We start from the raw sequence: 17,368 nt of genomic DNA, 5'->3' as shown, positions 1-17,368 counted from the left end.
TGCTCAATCTCGTACCTTCACTGCGTTGGCTCCAAAGGAGTTTGGACGGCCCCGCCATGCCCGACTTTAGCGCAAAAAACCACACACCTACTTGCTGTGACTTGACTCGGACCGAGGAGACCGTATCTTTCAGGACGGCGCAAGTGGCCAAGTGGCAGGGGGGGCTGGCAAAGGGCAATTCCCGGTGTCTCTATCTGGGCGATTGTGGAGCACAGAAGTGCGGCGGCTTTGTCCGCACACACCCGATAGACCGACGATGCCCAACACATGAAATGGATCATGCATTGCTTTGGGTGCATGTTGTGTGGGAAAGCCACACGCACACACCGGTGACTTGAATGAACGACTGCAACCGGTGGTGGGGCAGGTTGTGTCACCGGCGACCGGCGACCGGTAAAACATGCACACCCAACGATCCAACGACACCAGCGCCTGTAATAGCGGCAAATGGCGCGATCAGACGGGCCACACGGGCAAGCGATTCAACGACCGATAACCGCCGCTCTGCCAGGCTGCGACTGGAGCGAGTACTAACCGCCGTCGCCAGTGCCGCCGCTGCCGCCACTGCCGCTCGTCTGCCCCGCAGGGGGTCGGCAGGATCGCATCGCCCGCATCGCCCCGGCCCGGACTGGAATGCGGATCTTTGAACCTGTGGCCCGCCCTTGGGCCTTGGAACGACTCTGCACGTACTACACGCCCGTGTCGTCGTTGGGATGATGTCGTTTTCAAGCGACATTTCTCCATGCACATGGTGAATCTGTGCCGCCGGGATGTGGGGCAGAGGGCCGGGGTGAGGGCGGGGGTGAACAAGGCAGAGAGAGGGAAAGGAGACGTGACGCGGGTGACCACCCCTTGTAAGCGACCTGAAGCACACCTTGCCGGCCTTGCCTGACCTCATCACACGTCTAACCTCATCACACGTCTAAACAAAACAACCTAGTTTTTGTTAGTGCTGCAACCATAATCTTGTTTCTTCCGGTCCGGGACCGGTAAGGAAAGGAGACCAGCATTTACACTCTTGTGCTTGGATCCGACCGAGGTTGGGTGCTCGGCGTTGTGAGCGTTATCGGGACAATCAAGACACGCCGCGCTCGATGCCTCGGTGTGGCAGAATCAATAGCACAGCAGCTCCACTGGCCACTGACGTGCAGACCAAGCTACTCGGGCTAGACTCAATCTCCCCTCTGGCCTCTGGCAGTTGCCTCATGGGACACTGACGCATTATTTACAATTTGTACATTTCGTCACGTTTCTTTTACCGCCCGCTTGATGGCGAACCTTGACAACAATTGTCAGGTGGAGTCTCGCTTTGGGTCATGCCACACTCTTTTCACTCTTCTGCGTGTCTTCTCCTTTCCGTCCAATGCCACATGTTCCTTGCTCCTCACTCACACACACTTCTTCACGGGCACAAGTCCGGGGGAACAGCGTTAGATGATGCCACCTCCAAACCCGCCTCCTCCAAACCCGCCTCCACCTCCTCCAAACCCACCCCCACCACCACCACCTCCAAACCTGCCGCCACCAGGCAGCCCTCCATCGAGCCCTCCGGCGCCGGGCCTGCCGCCGCGTCCGCGCAGGTTGAGCCCCGGACGGACGTTGAAGCCGAGCTGCGGCCCGTCCTCGCCTGGCGGGGGCATGTCGTCGCCGAAGCGGTCGCGCGTCCACTCGGGGTCGGTGATACCCACCCCTCCGAGCGGGTTGCCGCCCGCAGAGGGGAACCGCGGTCCGAGGCTGCCACTCGTGTCGGGCCCAACGGGGTCCCAGCGCGCGCCGGGCGGGTTGATCGCGCCGCCAGGCCCAGCAGCCGGGTCACGGTCACGGTTGCGCCGCGAGTCAAAGAGCGGGTGGTTGAAGTCGGCCAGCATGCCGCCGCCGGCGCTGCCTGGCGCGGGACGGCCGAGCGGGTCCAGAGGGTTGCGGCCGCCAAACGGGTCCAGGTCGCGGTGTCCAATGCTCGCGACGGGCACACCGCCCAGGCCGGCGGGAGGGGCGGCGGGGTGCAGAGGGTCGATAAGGGGGTTGGGACGCGCAGGGTTGGGCGGTTGGCCGCCGGCAGGCCCCGCGTTCGGGGGTTCACGTGCGCCGCCACCGGGCGCGGGGGCCGACGAGACGGACCTGGCAAAAGGTCAGCGGCGTTCTCCCTACATTTTTTTTGCTTTTTTTTTGGGGCAGCGACACAGCCCCATTCAGCGATCTGCGATCGTTCTTTTGTGGCGTCGTATCCCATCCAGTCTGCAGCTGCGGAAAACCACGTTTGCCGTATCGCGTATCGGACCTTATGGGACCTTGCCACAAAGCCACAGTTTTTGGGTACTTACGGTGCGCGATAGCCTTCCTTGTTGAGGCCAGGGATCAGGCGGGCAATCACGTCTCGATTGTAGGCGTCGACAAGGTTGCGTACGCTGGGAGCCACAGTGTCAGTGAAATGGCCTCTCGCGCCTCTAATCCCGATCGTTTGGTCAATGTCCGTGTTCCCGTTCAATCCCCTATCGCGAGCGTAGTGGGTGAAACCGCGTCACCGGGGCGGCGGGTGATACCGTCGTTGACAGATACGGGTATCGGAGACACGCATGGACCGTGTATCCATTCGCATGTGTCTCGATAGCCTGTCTCATCCCATACACCCGCGCACGTTTGTGTTTTTGTTTCCCGCCACAAGCGCACACGCTTCTCACAACTCACCTATCGACCGACTGGAATCCAACCGCACGGGCCGGGTCTGTCTGCGCGCGATCCCCGGCCGTGGCAGTCGCAGCCGAGGGAACGGGGAACCGCGCGGTGTCGAGCACATCGGCGACTAGGACCGAGATCGTGTGTGGCGCGCCATCCTGGAGACAGTCAGCCAGCCGTTGTGTCTGACAGGTCATGTGTCCATGCGCCTCTCGCATGTAGATCCCTGGCGCCGTGCAAGGCCTCTCTCATCCCCTCTCCGTCGTACACCCGTGTGCTTTCCTGCCGGTATCCCGTATCTGGCCGTTCACGGCGCGGTGCGGTCGGCACGGTCGTGCCGTCGATCCCGGGAGCGGCCGGCGGGCCGGGCCGTTCGGCGCGGCAGCTCACCGACATGAAAACAGACAACGTGGGCCGCAACAACCGTGGGTGTATGCAGGAAATAGATCTAGGCAGCGCTTGTCAAGCACAATGACAAGCATTGATCAAGACCGGGCCGTCAACCTGCCGGCGTGCGGGGCGTCCGGACGTCGGAGCGTCGGAGCGTCGGTACCGTCGCCGGCAAGCACGGTACAAGGTTGTGCCCGCGCCGTGCTTGTGTGGCCGGGGTATCAATGTTCCGCCACGGTCCCATGACCACGGCGTCCATAGCCTATCCGTAGCCCATCCACCTCCTCCAAACTCGACGTCTTGGGGAACAGCCACTCGAGAGCACTCTCGCCCCCTCGAGCCAACTCGAGCACTCTCCAGACTCGTAACACATGCCAGAACCTCAACCTCTCAGTACCAGTACTCACATCAGCCATGGCGTCAATCTGGACCCTCGCGCCCATCCGGCCCACGCGCACGCGGAAGCGCATCGAGCTCTGCGGGTGCGCGTACGCAAACACGTATGCGTCCTCGCCGCGCGCGTTCCAGCCCTGCGGGAGACGGCCGTGGGCCACATCCACATGGGCGGCGGGGTTGGGGTCGTCAGCGGGGTCGACGGCCGTGGTCGTTTCGGACGCCGCGTCATCGCCCACGTCCGTGTCCGTGTCCATTGCATCGCCGCTAGGGCCAGCGGTGGCCGTGGCCGTGGGGGTGGTCGCCGTGTCGCTGCTTGGTCCAGACTGAGCCTGGGTGTCGCCAGGCTGGCCCGCAATGGGTACCGTCTCGCTCGGTTCGCGGCGGAACCCCAGCGCGACGTGGATGGCGTGTACGAGTGCGGCGATCGAGTCGGCGGGGCGGGGCAGTGGGGAAGACGAGGAGGGCGGGAGGAGGTGTGGGAGGAGTGCTAGGAGGGCGCGTGGGTCGAGTGGGTCGGACATGGTGGATGTGGACGATGGTGTGGATGGTGGCGAGGTCGATGATGGTTCTTGCGAGATGGACGCGTCATTGTGGGTGGAGGTCGACGGGTTACGTGAGTTGTGTCACAAGTCGTCCCGTCGTTGTGTCCACTTGCACACTTGCTTGCGCCCAGTCCGTCTCAGCAGCAGTAAACCACTCTTCTAGACGTGTCTCGAGTCCAACATATGCACGCGGCAAGGAGCACCTTTCAGCAGTAAGGGTCGTGAACAGGTGGGACTGGACATTCCACCCACCGCCCGGAAATAGCCAGCGTCCACGAAATCCGGCTGCGGGCGATCAACAGGCGTGGCACACTGTGCTCTGATGGTGAGTCCCGATCTCGTCTCGGCATGACGTGTCGCTCGTGCAACATCTTCGGCCTCGCTGACCACTGAGCGCACTGACGTACAGTGATGCAGGGACCTTGACTCGAGTCGGTCGCTTCTTATTGCTCCCCGACTCGACACGCCAACGTAATGGCCGTTACAGTCGCCATCGACCAGTGGGATGAGTCAAATGGCGGGCATTGTTTGGATCAAATAGCTGTGTGAGACCACAGTGTGTAGCCGATGTCTTGGCCACACGCCAAAGCACATGGCACTCCCGCACCACCATGCCACCAGCACGTCAACAATGTAGTGGACGAGTTGGACGCTGGCGAAAGATTAGATCATCCGGCGGCCACCATCACGCCATAACCACCGGAATTTCCACAACCTTTTTCTGGCCTCCGAGCCTAAAACAACCGGCTGCACATGGGGGCCATGACCAAAGGAAGATTTTCTAATAATTTCTAATAAAAAACTCACCCCATCCCTTGATCTCATAGGGACGTTTGCAGAGCCCTTATTGCGGCGATACAAGGGCGATTTGCACACACACCGCACAGTACCCAAGACACGACAAACAAAGCACGACACACCGAGACCCGAGCTGAGATCCGACAGCCTGCCCCCCCCCCCCGAATCGGGGACAGGTTTGGCCGCCTGGGGGGCTCGCCTGCGGTGAGGCCAGACAGCGCAAGGGTGACGGCCCATGGCGGGACCCACACGAGCAGCGTGCTCAGTATGGCGACATTGGCCACGGGCTCGACGGGGACGACGCAGTATATGTAAGAATTTGCATGGCCAAGCATCACTTCTCTCCCACAGACATCACTCCTCACCATCACACACCACCATGGCCACCACCATCGTCCCCGTGTCGCCTACCAGCCTCACGCGCCAAGTGCGCCCCATCTCCATCCCGGCCGGCTCGTCCGCCACTCTGGACCAGTTTGAGGACTCGCGCGGACGCGCTGCTGCCGGTCCCTCTGGTCGCGGCCGCGACCCGTCTCCCAAGGCTCTGCCCAACCTCAACGACCGCTCGCCACCTCCCGGTCCTGCACTCGCGCTGCCCGCCATGGGCCGTCGCATCAGCGCCACCCAGCTCGCCGCACCCGCGTTCCACGCACACCACCAGCCTCCTCCCGCCACAGCTCCGCCCAACGAGGACCCCATCCTGTACCTGCCGCCACTTCTCAGCGGCCTGCCTCACGGGGTCAAGCACGAAGACCCTACCCACCCGCGCAACCACGAGTTTGACACGCGTCTGCCCGACATTGACCCGGCGTCGCTCGCCCTCCACCAGGCGCTCCACTACTTCCGTCCCAACGACGCACAGTACGCCGCCACCGAGTACAACGAGGCGTTCAACTGGGACGAGCTCGCCCTGCCCAGCAACGTCGAGAGGGAGTGGTACGGCGTCGTGTTCCGCTCGCGCCGCCGCCCCGAGTCGTCCTCGCTGTCGCTGTATGCCGCCGACCGCGCCGCCCACGCCGAGGCCGTCTCGAACGGCGGCCTCGTGCTGTACTGGTACGGCGTGCCCGACGTGACCGGCCTCAACCTCGCCACGTGCATCTGGCAGAGCAGGAGCCACGCCATCAACGCGATTGCCGGGCCCAAGCACATCGAGGCCATGAAGCAGGCCCGCGGCGCATACGAAACCTACGACCTCGAGCGCTGGATCATCCGTAAGCGCGTCGGCAAGAAGACTCTCGAGCTCGAGCGCTGGGTCGAGGGCGAGGTGGGATGGTGAACAAATAAATAAGCAAGAAACGAACAAGAAACAGACCAAGTCGACACGAAAAAACAGCAGTCCAAATGTTACGCGCACCGCACAAACAACACCAAACCCACCAACCACCACCTCACGACACTCAGCATTAGTTTCCCAGCGACTGTAGTTTAATAAAAAGTCTTAAAGTCTTCATGTATCAGTTATCGCCTCGTACACGTTTTGAGAGCCGTTTGAGCAGCGTCGTTGTGGGCTTGTTGGCGACCACCGTGTGTCCAGAGGAAAGGGTCATGCGAGCGTGATATGATCTTGCTTGTGTTCAGCGGTGTCTCTTTCCGACTTGCAGCGGAGGAGGGGCAGCCCTCGTTTCTTCGCAGCGGAGCACAGCTGGGACACTGGGGGTGAGCGAGCTTGAGCCGACCCCACGAGCGACCAGCTCCCGGGGTCACCACGACATGTCGTTTACGCGCCCACTTGCACGCCCTCCCCGACGCATTCGCCACACGCAGCGACTGTCGCGGTTGCCGCTGTCGCTGCCGACGACGCGCGGCACCGCTGTTTCCTGTTGGCGCGTCGCCGAGAAAGCGCACATGGCACGCCGGTGCTGCCCCAGTCAGTTTCCCGCCGCTGTCCCATCCCCCCCGCTCGGATCCCTCTTGCGCGAGCGATGGTTGAGTGATAGCCCGGTATACAATGCATCGAAAAAATCCGCCCATTCCACCCTATGCGCCGCCGCTGTAGCCAGTCAGCTTGAGTTGAAGAGATCGCGCAGCACAGCTGGGGGCGTGGAGGAGGTCACGTACACGAGAATGTTGTTGCTGTAGGACGAAGGGAACGAAAGGGACCAACGAAAACGCCGGGTAAGGAAAAGAGCGGTCTGTCAGCGCCCATACACGCAAACGCTGGGGAGAAGAGAGAAGAGAAGAGCCTCGATGCCAGCTGGTTGGCGGCGGTTACGAACATTGGGATGTGGATAAGCTTGACAACGTAGCCGATGACTGTGGTTGCTGGTCAGCTAGTGGTCCACATTCGGGTGCTTGACAGCTAGACTCACAGCCCATGACGCAGAAGCCGATCGAGATGGCACGGCACAGCTGGATGAACTCTGTAAAAACGACGCGTTAGCACGCCCGCCAAGTGTCCAAGTCGGTCAGAATAGCGCACCCTCCTTGTTGGGCTTGACGCAGCGGTTGATGAACTGGAAAGACGAGCGTCAGCGTCGAGGTCGACAGAGCAAGGTGGGCGGGCGGGACTGCCGTTGAGACTTGGACGGAGCACGGCTGACAGTCACGCAAAGGCCCAGCCGTGCATGTTCTTGTCATCCTCAGATGCGTACAAGCCGATCGCGATGCTGCGCCATACGAGGTAACGAGGCATCGCGTCGGAGTTGCAGCCAGCTGGTCGAACGAGCTTGCCCTCGGTCGTCCGGGTCCCAGCCGTACTCACGTGAGTCGACTCCTTGAAGAAGCTCGAGGGGATCTCAATGAGGTCCTTGACGCTCTCGGACATGGCTGGGTATCTGGTTTTGGGGAAGGAGCGTGGAGAGGTGTGAAGGGGGAGGTGAGTTGTGGAGGACGAGAGAGTCGTGGAACAACACCGGTGGAGATGGAACCGCACAGCGTGCACAGCGTGCACGAGGGACGTGGCGGCAATGAGCGAACGCGGGATCAAATCACGAGGGTCCCAGCGTTTGAAAAGTGTGGCTCCAAGCGCGGGGGTGTGGGGTTCTGGCCGAGACGCAAGTAGCGGTATGCACCAGACACAAACGGCAAAGGAGAGAGATGAGAAGAGGGATATGCATGAGGGGTACAAGGGTGCCAGAGCGATGGGGAGTTGTGTTTCTTTTGTTGTTTTCGGGTACAGTCAAAACGCAGTTTATGCCTTGACACCAGTCCACATGGTCGCCACACCAAAGGTGTAGTCAGTCCACGAACCGCCCTTGCCCTCGCGCATAGCACCAGTCTGGAAGCCAGCGTTGCGGATCCTGAGGGGGGGAGAAGGTCAGCATCGTAGGCTTGTGTGACAGCACGTCACTTACAGCTGCGCAAAGTCGGGCTGCGAAGGGAAACGCTCAATCGACTCGACGAGGTACTGGTACGACGCGGCGTCGCCGGCGATGACCTGGCCGAGGACGGGGAGGACCTGGAACGAGTACTGGCGGTACGCCCTGCAGTGTGTCAGCTGAATGGCTTCTGCGCATCCCACAGCTAGACGTACTCCTTGAGAAGAGGGTTCGAGACCTTGCCAAACTCGAGGACACCGATGCGGCCTCCGGGCTTGAGGACGCGGAAAGCCTCAGAGAGGACCGCAGGCAGCGAGGTGCAGTTACGGATACCAAACGAGATGGTGTAGAGGTCGATCGAGTTGTCCTCGATGTGCTTGGGGAGGTCCTGCGCGTTGCCCTGGGTGAAGGTGATCTGGGGAGCTGGCCTGTTAGCTGTTGGGTGTAGTGGCGCCCAGCTCACTGTTATAGTACATGGTCTGAGCGACGCGCTTGCGGCCCTCGTGGAGCATGTTCTCAGTAAGGTCAACGACCTCGACCTCGATATCGCGCGAGCCAAACTTGTCGCGGGCGCGGTCGAGCAGGCGCAAGGCAATGTCACCGGTGCCGCCGGCAACGTCGAGGCACTTGAAGGGGGCCGGGGCCGGGGCCTCGCCGTCGGGAACAGCCACACCGTTGCGCACGGGGTTGCGGTGCACCGAGGGAGGGAGACGCGGGAGCATGGTGGCGACAAAGTCGTCCTTCCACAGCCGGTGGATGCCGAGCGACATCGAGTCGTTCATAATGTCATACTTGGACGCGACCGACGAGAAGACACCGCCAACTGGGACACACGGGTTAGCAACAAGGTCTTGATATTCCCAAACTCTGTACGCACCAAGACCCTCCTTTTCCTCCTCGGCAACGGTCTGGAAGCCAAAGTGGGTAGTGCGCTGGGCGTTGGCCGCGGCGCTGCTCGACTCGGCGTTGGAGGTGGCGTTGGACGCGGCGTTTGAGACGGCGCGGACCTGAGCAACAGAGGCGCGCGAGGCAGCCAGCCTGGATACGCTGTTGGCGGCGAGACGGACGTTGCGGCTCATGTTGTTTTTGTTTGTTGCAAGGACACGAATGGAGAAACGGGAAAGCGACGTTGTTCGTCGTGCCGGGAAATCACGCGAATGGCTCGAAATCTGGGACCTGGGCCCTTTGATTAGGAATGTAATTAGAAACACAATTGTAATGTCCATTAACGACTCTGCTTTGTAATGGGAAGGTCACGTGACTGTTCAGATTCCCTGCCAGTGGCAACTTGTTTCGCTCGTTTCCAAAATCTTGTTACGGTAAAGGTCACCACCACCACCGGCGACAACAACCACTACTCAAAATGGTGAGCACTTTGTTGCGATTGTCGTGACGCACTCAGCTTACACATAAACAGCCGCCCAGGACAAAGCCCACTGGCTCCGGCCTCGGAAGGGCCCTCCTTAACCGCAAGCACAAGGAGGCCATTGCCCCTCAGGAGACTCAGCTCGTGAGTTGACACACGCACTTCAACTACAACTTGATCGCTGACGTTGTGACACAGTACGCTCTCGACGACTCGAACCCCCTTGCTTCGGTTACCCATGAACGTGACCTGGACGAGTTCCTCGCCAACGCGGCACTCGCCGACGCCGACTTCACTACTGGTACGTCACAGCTGGACAGGTTTCACGGAGTTAGCTGACAAAGACCAGAGCGTTCCAAGATCCGTATCATTCAGGCGGGAGGCTTGATGCCCACTCCTCAAGTTAACCCTTTCCTGTTGAGCGCTGCCGAGGAGAAGAAGATGGCCAAGAAGCACGACGAGATGCGCAAGGGACTCAAGATCCCTCGTCGTCCCGCCTGGACGCGCTCCACCACCCGCCAAGAGCTCGAGCAGCAGGAGCGCAACTCGTTCCTCGACTGGCGTCGCTCCCTCGCACACCTTGCCGAGGACACGTCGTTGCTTCTCACCCCCTTTGAGCGTAACATTCAGCTGTGGCGTCAGCTGTGGCGTGTCCTCGAGCGCTCCCACCTCATTGTCCAGATTGTCGACGCGCGCAACCCCCTCGGATTCCGTTGCGAGGACCTCGACGTCTACACCAAGGAAGTGGGCGGCAACGGCGGTGCCGCGGAGGAGGATGGCGACGAGGGCGAGATTACTGTCCCTGGCCCCGGCAAGCGCACGTCGCTCTTGCTCATCAACAAGGCCGACCTGCTTACCATTGAGCAGCGTGCCATGTGGGCCGACTACTTTGAGGAGAAGGGTATCTCGTACGCCTTCTTCTCGGCTGCCGACGCCGCCGCCGTCCAGGAGCAGGCTGAGAAGCAGCGCAAGCGCGAGCTTGGTATCTGGGACTCGGACGAGGAGGCGTCGAGCGACGAGGAGGATGGCGACGAGGCTTCTGGCGACGAGTCTGAGGAGGAGTCTGAGGCTGAGGACACCGAGGAGGTTACTGAGGCACTCGAGAAGACCGACCTGAACGCCGAGGCCAAGCCCCGCACAACGGTTACCGTCGAGGAGGAGGATGTCGAGGAGGACAAGTACAAGGTGGAGGAGGAGCCCGTCGAGCCCGAGGCCGAGCGCACTCGTGTCCTGACCGTCACCGAGCTCGAGGACCTCTTCATCTCGTCTGCCCCTCCCCTCTCCGACTTTGCTACCGAGCGTGACCCCAACCCCAGCAAGCTCATGATCGGTCTCGTTGGTTACCCCAACGTCGGAAAGTCGTCTACCATCAACGCCCTCATTGGTTCCAAGAAGGTGTCCGTTTCGGCCACTCCCGGAAAGACCAAGCACTTCCAGACCCTTGTCCTCTCGGACGAGATCACCCTCTGTGACTGCCCCGGTCTCGTGTTCCCCCAGTTTGCCAACACCCAGGCCGACATGATCTGTGACGGTGTGCTCCCCATTGACCAGATGCGCGAGTACTCGGCCCCCGTCGACCTCGTGTGCCGTCGCGTGCCCCGCGCCATTCTCGAGGGTACCTACAGTATCCGTATCGACGTCCGCGAGGTCGAGGACGGTGGCACTGGTAAGGTTGGCTGGGAGGAGTTCCTGTCCGCCTACGCCATTGCCCGTGGTATGACCCGTTCGTCATTCGGTATGCCCGACACTTCGCGCGCCGCTCGTTACGTTCTCAAGGACTATGTCAACGCAAAGCTCCTTTACGCCCGTGGCCCACCCGGTATCGACGCCGACGAGTTCATGCTCACCTCGCACGAGCGTACCCTCGCTGCCATTGAAGAATCTTACGCCAACGGCCGCAAGCGCGCCCCCGAGACCCACGTGTCCAAGAACTCGGACACCTATGTCGCCCCCGCCGCCCCCGCCGCTGCTCCGTCCGACGGACCTCTCCTGGAGGAGATTGAGCCCACCGAGGGCGAGGGCGCCGAGGCGTCTGCTTCTGCCGACGGTCCTCGTGAGCGCCAGCTCACCTCGGCCTCGGTCGCGCGCAAGGCCGACACTGCGCCTGCCCGTACCGGCCGCCAGCGCGCCGCCGCTCTCGACGGCGCGTTCTTCACCGAGGCCGGTCCCGCCCCGCGTCCAGTCGTCAAGGGCCGCTCGCAGGGTGCCGCCGCCGAGGGTGAGGGCCAGCACGGATACTCGCGCCAGACCATCTACCCTCACCAGCGTCGTCTCGGTCCCGACGGCATGCCGCTCATCGAGTCCGTGCCCACCAAGGACAGGAACACTGGCAAGAAGCACTTCAAGAGGAAGGAAGGCAAGATGCGCTCTGGAAGGGGTTACGACTAAACAAACCCGCCGACAACATGAGCGAACGGCCAAGCTGCAAAGCTAGGTCTGGCCCCAAAGCCCCCCCAAAAAGTGTAGTAGTAGTAGTAACCATCAACCAACCGCGCACACTATCTTTCCAACCTCCCCGCCTACAGTATCTCGCATAGCCATAGAGCGTCCTTTGGGCACCAGGGTGCGTGACGTGCTGGACAAAACGTCGGACCCAGCCACCCACACCATACCCGGATGCATCCCTGTACTCTTTTGAGCCGAGCAGATACAAAGTGACCACTGACACGGTGCGAGGAGGCTTCAGAACAACAATGACATCGGCATGGGCCCCATCCGAATAAATCAATTTCCACAACAGCGTGTCTCACAGCTTACTCGAACTGGCACATTCCACAGATCCACGGACACTGGTCTCATCACCGGCATACGCGCCCACCTCAAGTGAGACTTGCTTGGCGACCAGCGACCAGGAGCCATTCTCATACTTTTGCAACGGGCGAGTCGACGCCTCCACGTCCACTGCGACCGTCTCGCCGGCCGCAACTTCGATGCTTTGAAATCCGATCAGGACCCGAGGAGGGAAGGCAGGGTCGGACGACTGGCATCCGTACACCTGAACGACGTGTCGACCTGCGCGCGACCCATTGTTGCGCACCGACACCGTGACGTGAATCTTCTCGGCGGCCGTGTCGGGCTTGACAATGAGGGGTCCCGATATCGTAAAGCTAGTAAAGCTCAGACCCCAGCCGAGGGGGAACGCGGCCTGCACGCCGTCGCGGTCGAGGAGACGCTGGCCGTGCCATCGGTCATACGTGATAGCCGTGGCGTCGCGGTCGAAGAAGGGAAGGTGCTCCTCGGACTCGGGAATGGAGTACGGAAGGCGACCCGAGGCATCGACGTTGCCGAGCAGGACGTCGGCCAGTGCGTGCCCGCCTTCGCAGCCTGCGTACCACCCGATGAGGATGGACGGCACAGAGTCGCGCCAGGGCATGATGACAGGTCCGGCCGTGACAATCACCACGACGGTGTTGGCGTTGACCTCGGACACGGCTTTGATCAGGGCCTCGTCGCCCGCAAGGAGACGAAGCGATTCGCGGTCGCCACCTTTGGCAAGGTTGGCATCGGACTTGAGTTCCTCGTCCCCAAAGAGGGTCTGGAACACCATGTCGCTGACGGCCTGGTCATCAGGACCAGGAGGCGGGAAGAGAGCTCGGATAGTGTTTCCGGCGCCGGGGCGGATACATTCTCCTTCGTCGAGGGACGTATAGCCTACGACCAAGATGGCAACCTCGGCCTTCTTGGCCGCCTCGACGGCATCGGCAATGTCGCCACTGTCAGAGAGCACAAGCTCGGTCGACGAGGGAAGCGCAGCTTTCAGACCATCGTAAGGAGTCTTGACGTCCGAGTTACGGATGTTTGAAGATCCCCGGTCGCCAGTGTTTTGAGCGTTGGCAAGGCGGCCGATGAGCGCAACCGAAGCCGTGGATGGCGCCAGCGGAAGGAGGGGTTTGCCGGACGGCGTGCCCGTCGAGGACGCATTCTTGAGCAGAACGATGGAGCGAGCCGCCGCGGTTCGTGCAAGAGCACGGTGCTGGGCGGAAAAGAAGACGGAAGGGTCGGGCTCCTCCTCCGTCCGTGTGGCCATGTATTCGAGTTGCGTAGCGAGGATCCGCAGGCCTGGCGCTTCCAGCTCCCTGTGCAGACTGTAAGCGATGTTTGCTCCCAACTGTGTGTCAATGTATCACATACTCGAAGCTGAGCGACCCATCTTTGAGTGCGCCAGGGAGGTGCTGGGCCCTTTGCTGAGCGAAGCACGCCTCAACGTCGAGGCCGTTCTTGACGGAGAGTGTGGCGTTACGAAGACCGAATATAAAGTCGGACATGACCACGCCCTTGAAACCCCACTGGTCACGGAGAATGTCCGTGAGGAGGGTCCTGTTTTGCCCACACCACTCGCCGTTGACCGAGTTGTACGCCGACATGATTGCCATTGCCCCTGCCTCGACGCAGCGTCGGAAGTGGGGCAAGTAGACTTCGTGGAGGGCATCTTCCGCACAAGTGACGTCGACCGTGAAGCGGGCATTCTCCATCGAGTTGAGAGCGTAGTGCTTGACACACGCGATGGCGTTCTTCAATGTCAGTCACAGCAAGAGCTGCTTTGCCGACGCAATGGCCGGATGGGAAACGCGCGTACCTACCTCCTGGACACCCTCGGTCAAAGCCGCCCCAAACTCGCCCAAGAGAAGCGGATCCTCGCCATAAGACTCCTGGTACCGACCCCAAGCCGGGTGCCGGGGGAGGTTGATGCAGACTCCACCAAAGAAGTTGCAGCCCTTGACGCGGACCTCTTTGCCGATGGCGATGCCGATCTGCTTCTCGAGCGACGGATCCCAGGTCGCTCCCCTCGCCGTCGACACTGGAAAGACGGTAGCCCCAGAGCCGATGGTGGCGCCGCGAGGACCGTCGCTGAACTGCAAACCGGGAATCTCAAGTCGCTGTATGGCACCGTGTGAGTATGGCCTAAGGTTGTAGCCGGACATGAACATGTCGCGGAGTCCTTTCCAGATGGCTTCGTCGCCGTGCAGGATGGCAATCTTCTCCGCATCCGACAGCACGGCGTAAAGCTCCTTGGCAAGTTGGACGGAAGGCTCGCCAGCCTTGACGCGGGCGGCGGCGGTTGGAAAGTTCAGTGTTGACATAGGGGTGGGACTGTGCCAGTGCTGTGTGAGTCGAGTTGCTTAGAAGGTGACGTTGCTGTGAACGGCGTTGTGATGCAATGGTCCTTTATGTGTTGCGGCTGGTTGTGGGCAACGGTCTAAACGGCATCGACGAAAGGTGGGGGCCACTCGCTCGTTTGCCGACCCGAGTTTTGCCGTCTCCCGACAATATCCCGAAATTACTCCCACAAACTCCCCGCGGGGCGCCGTACTACAGACATGGCCATGCAAGGCACATGTTCATCTCTGTCACTCTATTACACAGGACAGACATATACAGGCAGATGCATGACTCTCTCGGCCGAATGGAAGGCCTCTTGGCTGTTCGGTGCCTTCACCTCAACACAGCGTTGATGAGAAGAGAGACCCGCACACTTCTCGCACTATTTTCCGTCCCACTATTCCGCGCATGTCTTGTCGTCCAGTCGCATTGTTGTTTGCCGAGGATGTGGGCCTGTTCTGCACAACAACATGGTTAACCTGGAGGGTCTGGACGATACTCTCACATGTGGCACATGGGGCCCAACGATCCGTTCAGCCGTAAGGCATCGTGTCCACAAGGTGTGAAGGTCGTCGGGTTTGCGGCAATCCAGGATAAATGCCGGTCAAGCGACAATGTGGTCCCACTACAACCCATTGTTGCTTGCGCATACCTTGAAGGGCTCATGGTTCAGCAGTTGTTCAGTTAGGCCCCGCATTACCGAGGGCCGATACCTGGGACAGACAGCGCCGTACGCACTGCCAGGCATAATGCCGTGAGGTCACTTGCGGGGTACAAGGCGGGCTCGGCAACTGGCGGTGACGGCGACGTCGTGGGCGCGCTCCAAATTACCAGTTGACACAGCTGTTAATCTGGTAAACTCGTTCAGGTTGCCGTTCAGACCAAACGCTCTCTCTCGTCGCAACCCCCCCGTCGCACCCCGACACAACACAAAAGCAGCTGATGTGGATATAAGCACGCGTGCACAGCGCATCAACGAGGTTGACATCCGCCCACTTTCTCCCCATTCTTCTACCTCTATCGACTGACAAGCTCAATCTCATGCCGAACATTGCCCTCTCCGCCCGCCGCCTCTCCACCCTGGGTGGCGGCTCCCCCTCCAAGGCCATGTTGGCCGGCGCTGGCGCCGTCCGCCGTCTCCAGACCCAACCCCATAGCCCGTCGACCGCACCCCCCTCACCAATGTCGGGCATGGGCATGATGGGTGGACGCAAGCCCAGGCCAGAGGGTAACGTGAGTACAAATCGAAAAAGACAACACAACCGGGTGGGTGGCAGTGCCGCTGACACTTTTGACTACAGATCGGCTCGGTCTTTGCGTCCCTCTCTGGCGAGCAGGAGGTTGTCCTCCCGGAGCGTTTCCTCGACCTCAAGCGGTGAGTATAACACAATTCCATGTGCACCCGTCCGCACTGATGGCGCACACGGTTCGCAACACAGTGGGATTTGACTGACGGGAAATTAGTGAAATCATCGGCAGTGCAGACAACCAGGCCGCACTCAAGGCGGCATGGCGCACCCTCATCCCACGCCTCGCACAGCGTGCCGAAGAGGCCGAGATCAAGCAGCAGGGCACCATCCCGACCGTGTCCTACGACGCTCTCCTCAGCGGCGACGAGGCTGCCATCAACCGCATCAAGGAGTGCGGCACGGCTGTCGTCTCTGGTGTCGTCTCGGAGGCAGAGGCGACCGGTTGGCTGCGCGAACTGGAAGAGTACATTGCCGCCAACCCCCAGGTCAACGGGTTCCCCACCGACGACAAGCAGGTGTTTGAGCTTTACTGGTCCAAGCCCCAGCTCGCTGCTCGTGCCCACCCGCGCGCCCTGGCCGTCCAGCGCGCCCTCTTGGGTCTCTTCTCGCTCGGTGCCAAGGGCGACGACACCGAGGTGTCCCTCGCCCCACTCATGTACGCCGACCGCCTGCGGATCCGCCACCCGGGCGACTCGCGCTTCGCCCTCGGCCCACACATGGACGGCGGCAGCGTCGAGCGCTGGGAGGACCCCGAGTACCGTGCGGTGTACGCCAAGATTCTCTCTGGCCAGTGGGAGGACTACTCGGCGTGGGAGATTGGACACCGCGCGTCGGCCATTCAGAACATGTACGAAGGACCCGGTGCATGTGGCGTCTTCCGTGCGTTCCAGGGCTGGACGAGCATGTCCGACACTGGACCTGGTGAGGGCACTCTGCGTGTCTACCCCTTCTTGAAGGAGATGACGGCGTACACCCTCATGCGACCTCTGTTCAAGGAGAAGTCGCCCCGCTCCGCCCTCACCAAGGAGCAGTACCTCTCGCCTGAGAACTGGGAGCTGGACCTCGAGACGAGCGCCTTCCCCAACGCCCCGCCCGCGCGCAGCCAGGAGTTCAACGACGTCTCGCACCCGCACCTCGAGCTGTCGCGCTCGGTCGTGTCCATCCCGCGCGTCCGCCCCGGCGACCAGGCATGGTGGCACGCCGACGTCATCCACGCCGTCGAGCCCACCCACGCCGGCAAGGGTCCCAGCGCAGTCATGTACATTCCCGCCGTGCCCGTGACGGCCATCAACGCCGCGTACGTCCGCGACCAGCGCGAGGCGTTTGAGCAGCGCATCCCCCCGCCCGACTTCCCCGGAGGTGTCGGCGAGCAGGGCTTCAAGGGCACCGGCACTGCCAGCGACATTGTCGGCCTCGACGCGCGCAGGGCTGTGGGCCTCGAGAGCTTGGCGATCGACCCCGACCTTCGTCACGGTGGCCGCGTCGCTCGCGAGACTGCCAACAAGATCTTTGGCTTCTAAGAGAAGAGCCGCCCATCCCATATGTTTTCACACTCACACATCCCCAAAAATCCAGCTTCTTTCATTAGGTGTAATT

General features: G+C 61.3%; 7 protein-coding genes across 7 annotated transcripts; 3 read left to right on the top strand and 4 right to left on the bottom strand.

The window, feature by feature from the left end:
• Positions 1–1,430: 1,430 nt before the first annotated feature.
• EHS24_007743 (uncharacterized protein) lies at positions 1,431–3,980 on the bottom strand (the record flags this gene model as incomplete). The annotated part of the gene is made up of 4 exons (XM_028623088.1): positions 1,431–2,118; positions 2,322–2,405; positions 2,686–2,831; positions 3,345–3,980. The coding sequence occupies 4 exons, from the start codon at positions 3,978–3,980 to the stop codon at positions 1,431–1,433; spliced, it is 1,554 nt and encodes a 517-aa protein (XP_028476981.1).
• A 1,198-nt stretch (positions 3,981–5,178) lies between these two features.
• On the top strand, positions 5,179–6,075 carry EHS24_007742 (uncharacterized protein; the record flags this gene model as incomplete). The annotated part of the gene is made up of 1 exon (XM_028623087.1): positions 5,179–6,075. One exon carries the CDS (start codon positions 5,179–5,181, stop codon positions 6,073–6,075), a length of 897 nt encoding a protein of 298 aa, XP_028476980.1.
• Positions 6,076–6,667: 592 nt separating this feature from the next.
• SSS1 (Sec61p translocation complex subunit) lies at positions 6,668–7,563 on the bottom strand (the record flags this gene model as incomplete). Its single annotated transcript, XM_028623086.1, has 5 exons — positions 6,668–6,789; positions 6,858–7,052; positions 7,109–7,159; positions 7,219–7,252; positions 7,501–7,563. The coding sequence occupies 5 exons, from the start codon at positions 7,561–7,563 to the stop codon at positions 6,668–6,670; spliced, it is 465 nt and encodes a 154-aa protein (XP_028476979.1).
• Positions 7,564–7,929: 366 nt separating this feature from the next.
• Positions 7,930–9,135, bottom strand: COQ5 (2-hexaprenyl-6-methoxy-1,4-benzoquinone methyltransferase; the record flags this gene model as incomplete). The annotated part of the gene is made up of 5 exons (XM_028623085.1): positions 7,930–8,038; positions 8,093–8,221; positions 8,272–8,479; positions 8,520–8,879; positions 8,934–9,135. 5 exons carry the CDS (start codon positions 9,133–9,135, stop codon positions 7,930–7,932), a joined length of 1,008 nt encoding a protein of 335 aa, XP_028476978.1.
• A 284-nt stretch (positions 9,136–9,419) lies between these two features.
• Positions 9,420–11,810, top strand: EHS24_007739 (uncharacterized protein; the record flags this gene model as incomplete). The annotated part of the gene is made up of 4 exons (XM_028623084.1): positions 9,420–9,422; positions 9,474–9,566; positions 9,621–9,723; positions 9,772–11,810. The coding sequence occupies 4 exons, from the start codon at positions 9,420–9,422 to the stop codon at positions 11,808–11,810; spliced, it is 2,238 nt and encodes a 745-aa protein (XP_028476977.1).
• Positions 11,811–12,168: 358 nt separating this feature from the next.
• On the bottom strand, positions 12,169–14,503 carry EHS24_007738 (uncharacterized protein; the record flags this gene model as incomplete). The annotated part of the gene is made up of 3 exons (XM_028623083.1): positions 12,169–13,498; positions 13,554–13,933; positions 14,003–14,503. 3 exons carry the CDS (start codon positions 14,501–14,503, stop codon positions 12,169–12,171), a joined length of 2,211 nt encoding a protein of 736 aa, XP_028476976.1.
• Positions 14,504–15,563: 1,060 nt separating this feature from the next.
• Positions 15,564–17,292, top strand: EHS24_007737 (uncharacterized protein; the record flags this gene model as incomplete). Its single annotated transcript, XM_028623082.1, has 3 exons — positions 15,564–15,755; positions 15,824–15,897; positions 15,987–17,292. The coding sequence occupies 3 exons, from the start codon at positions 15,564–15,566 to the stop codon at positions 17,290–17,292; spliced, it is 1,572 nt and encodes a 523-aa protein (XP_028476975.1).
• Between the last annotated feature and the right edge of the window lie 76 nt (positions 17,293–17,368).

Source organism: Apiotrichum porosum (genome assembly GCF_003942205.1).
Source record: "Apiotrichum porosum strain DSM 27194 chromosome Unknown scaffold_5, whole genome shotgun sequence".
NCBI classification, from domain to species: domain Eukaryota; kingdom Fungi; phylum Basidiomycota; class Tremellomycetes; order Trichosporonales; family Trichosporonaceae; genus Apiotrichum; species Apiotrichum porosum.
The sequence above is the reverse complement of the archived record's forward strand: the minus strand, read 5'-3'. Positions and strand labels throughout refer to the sequence as shown.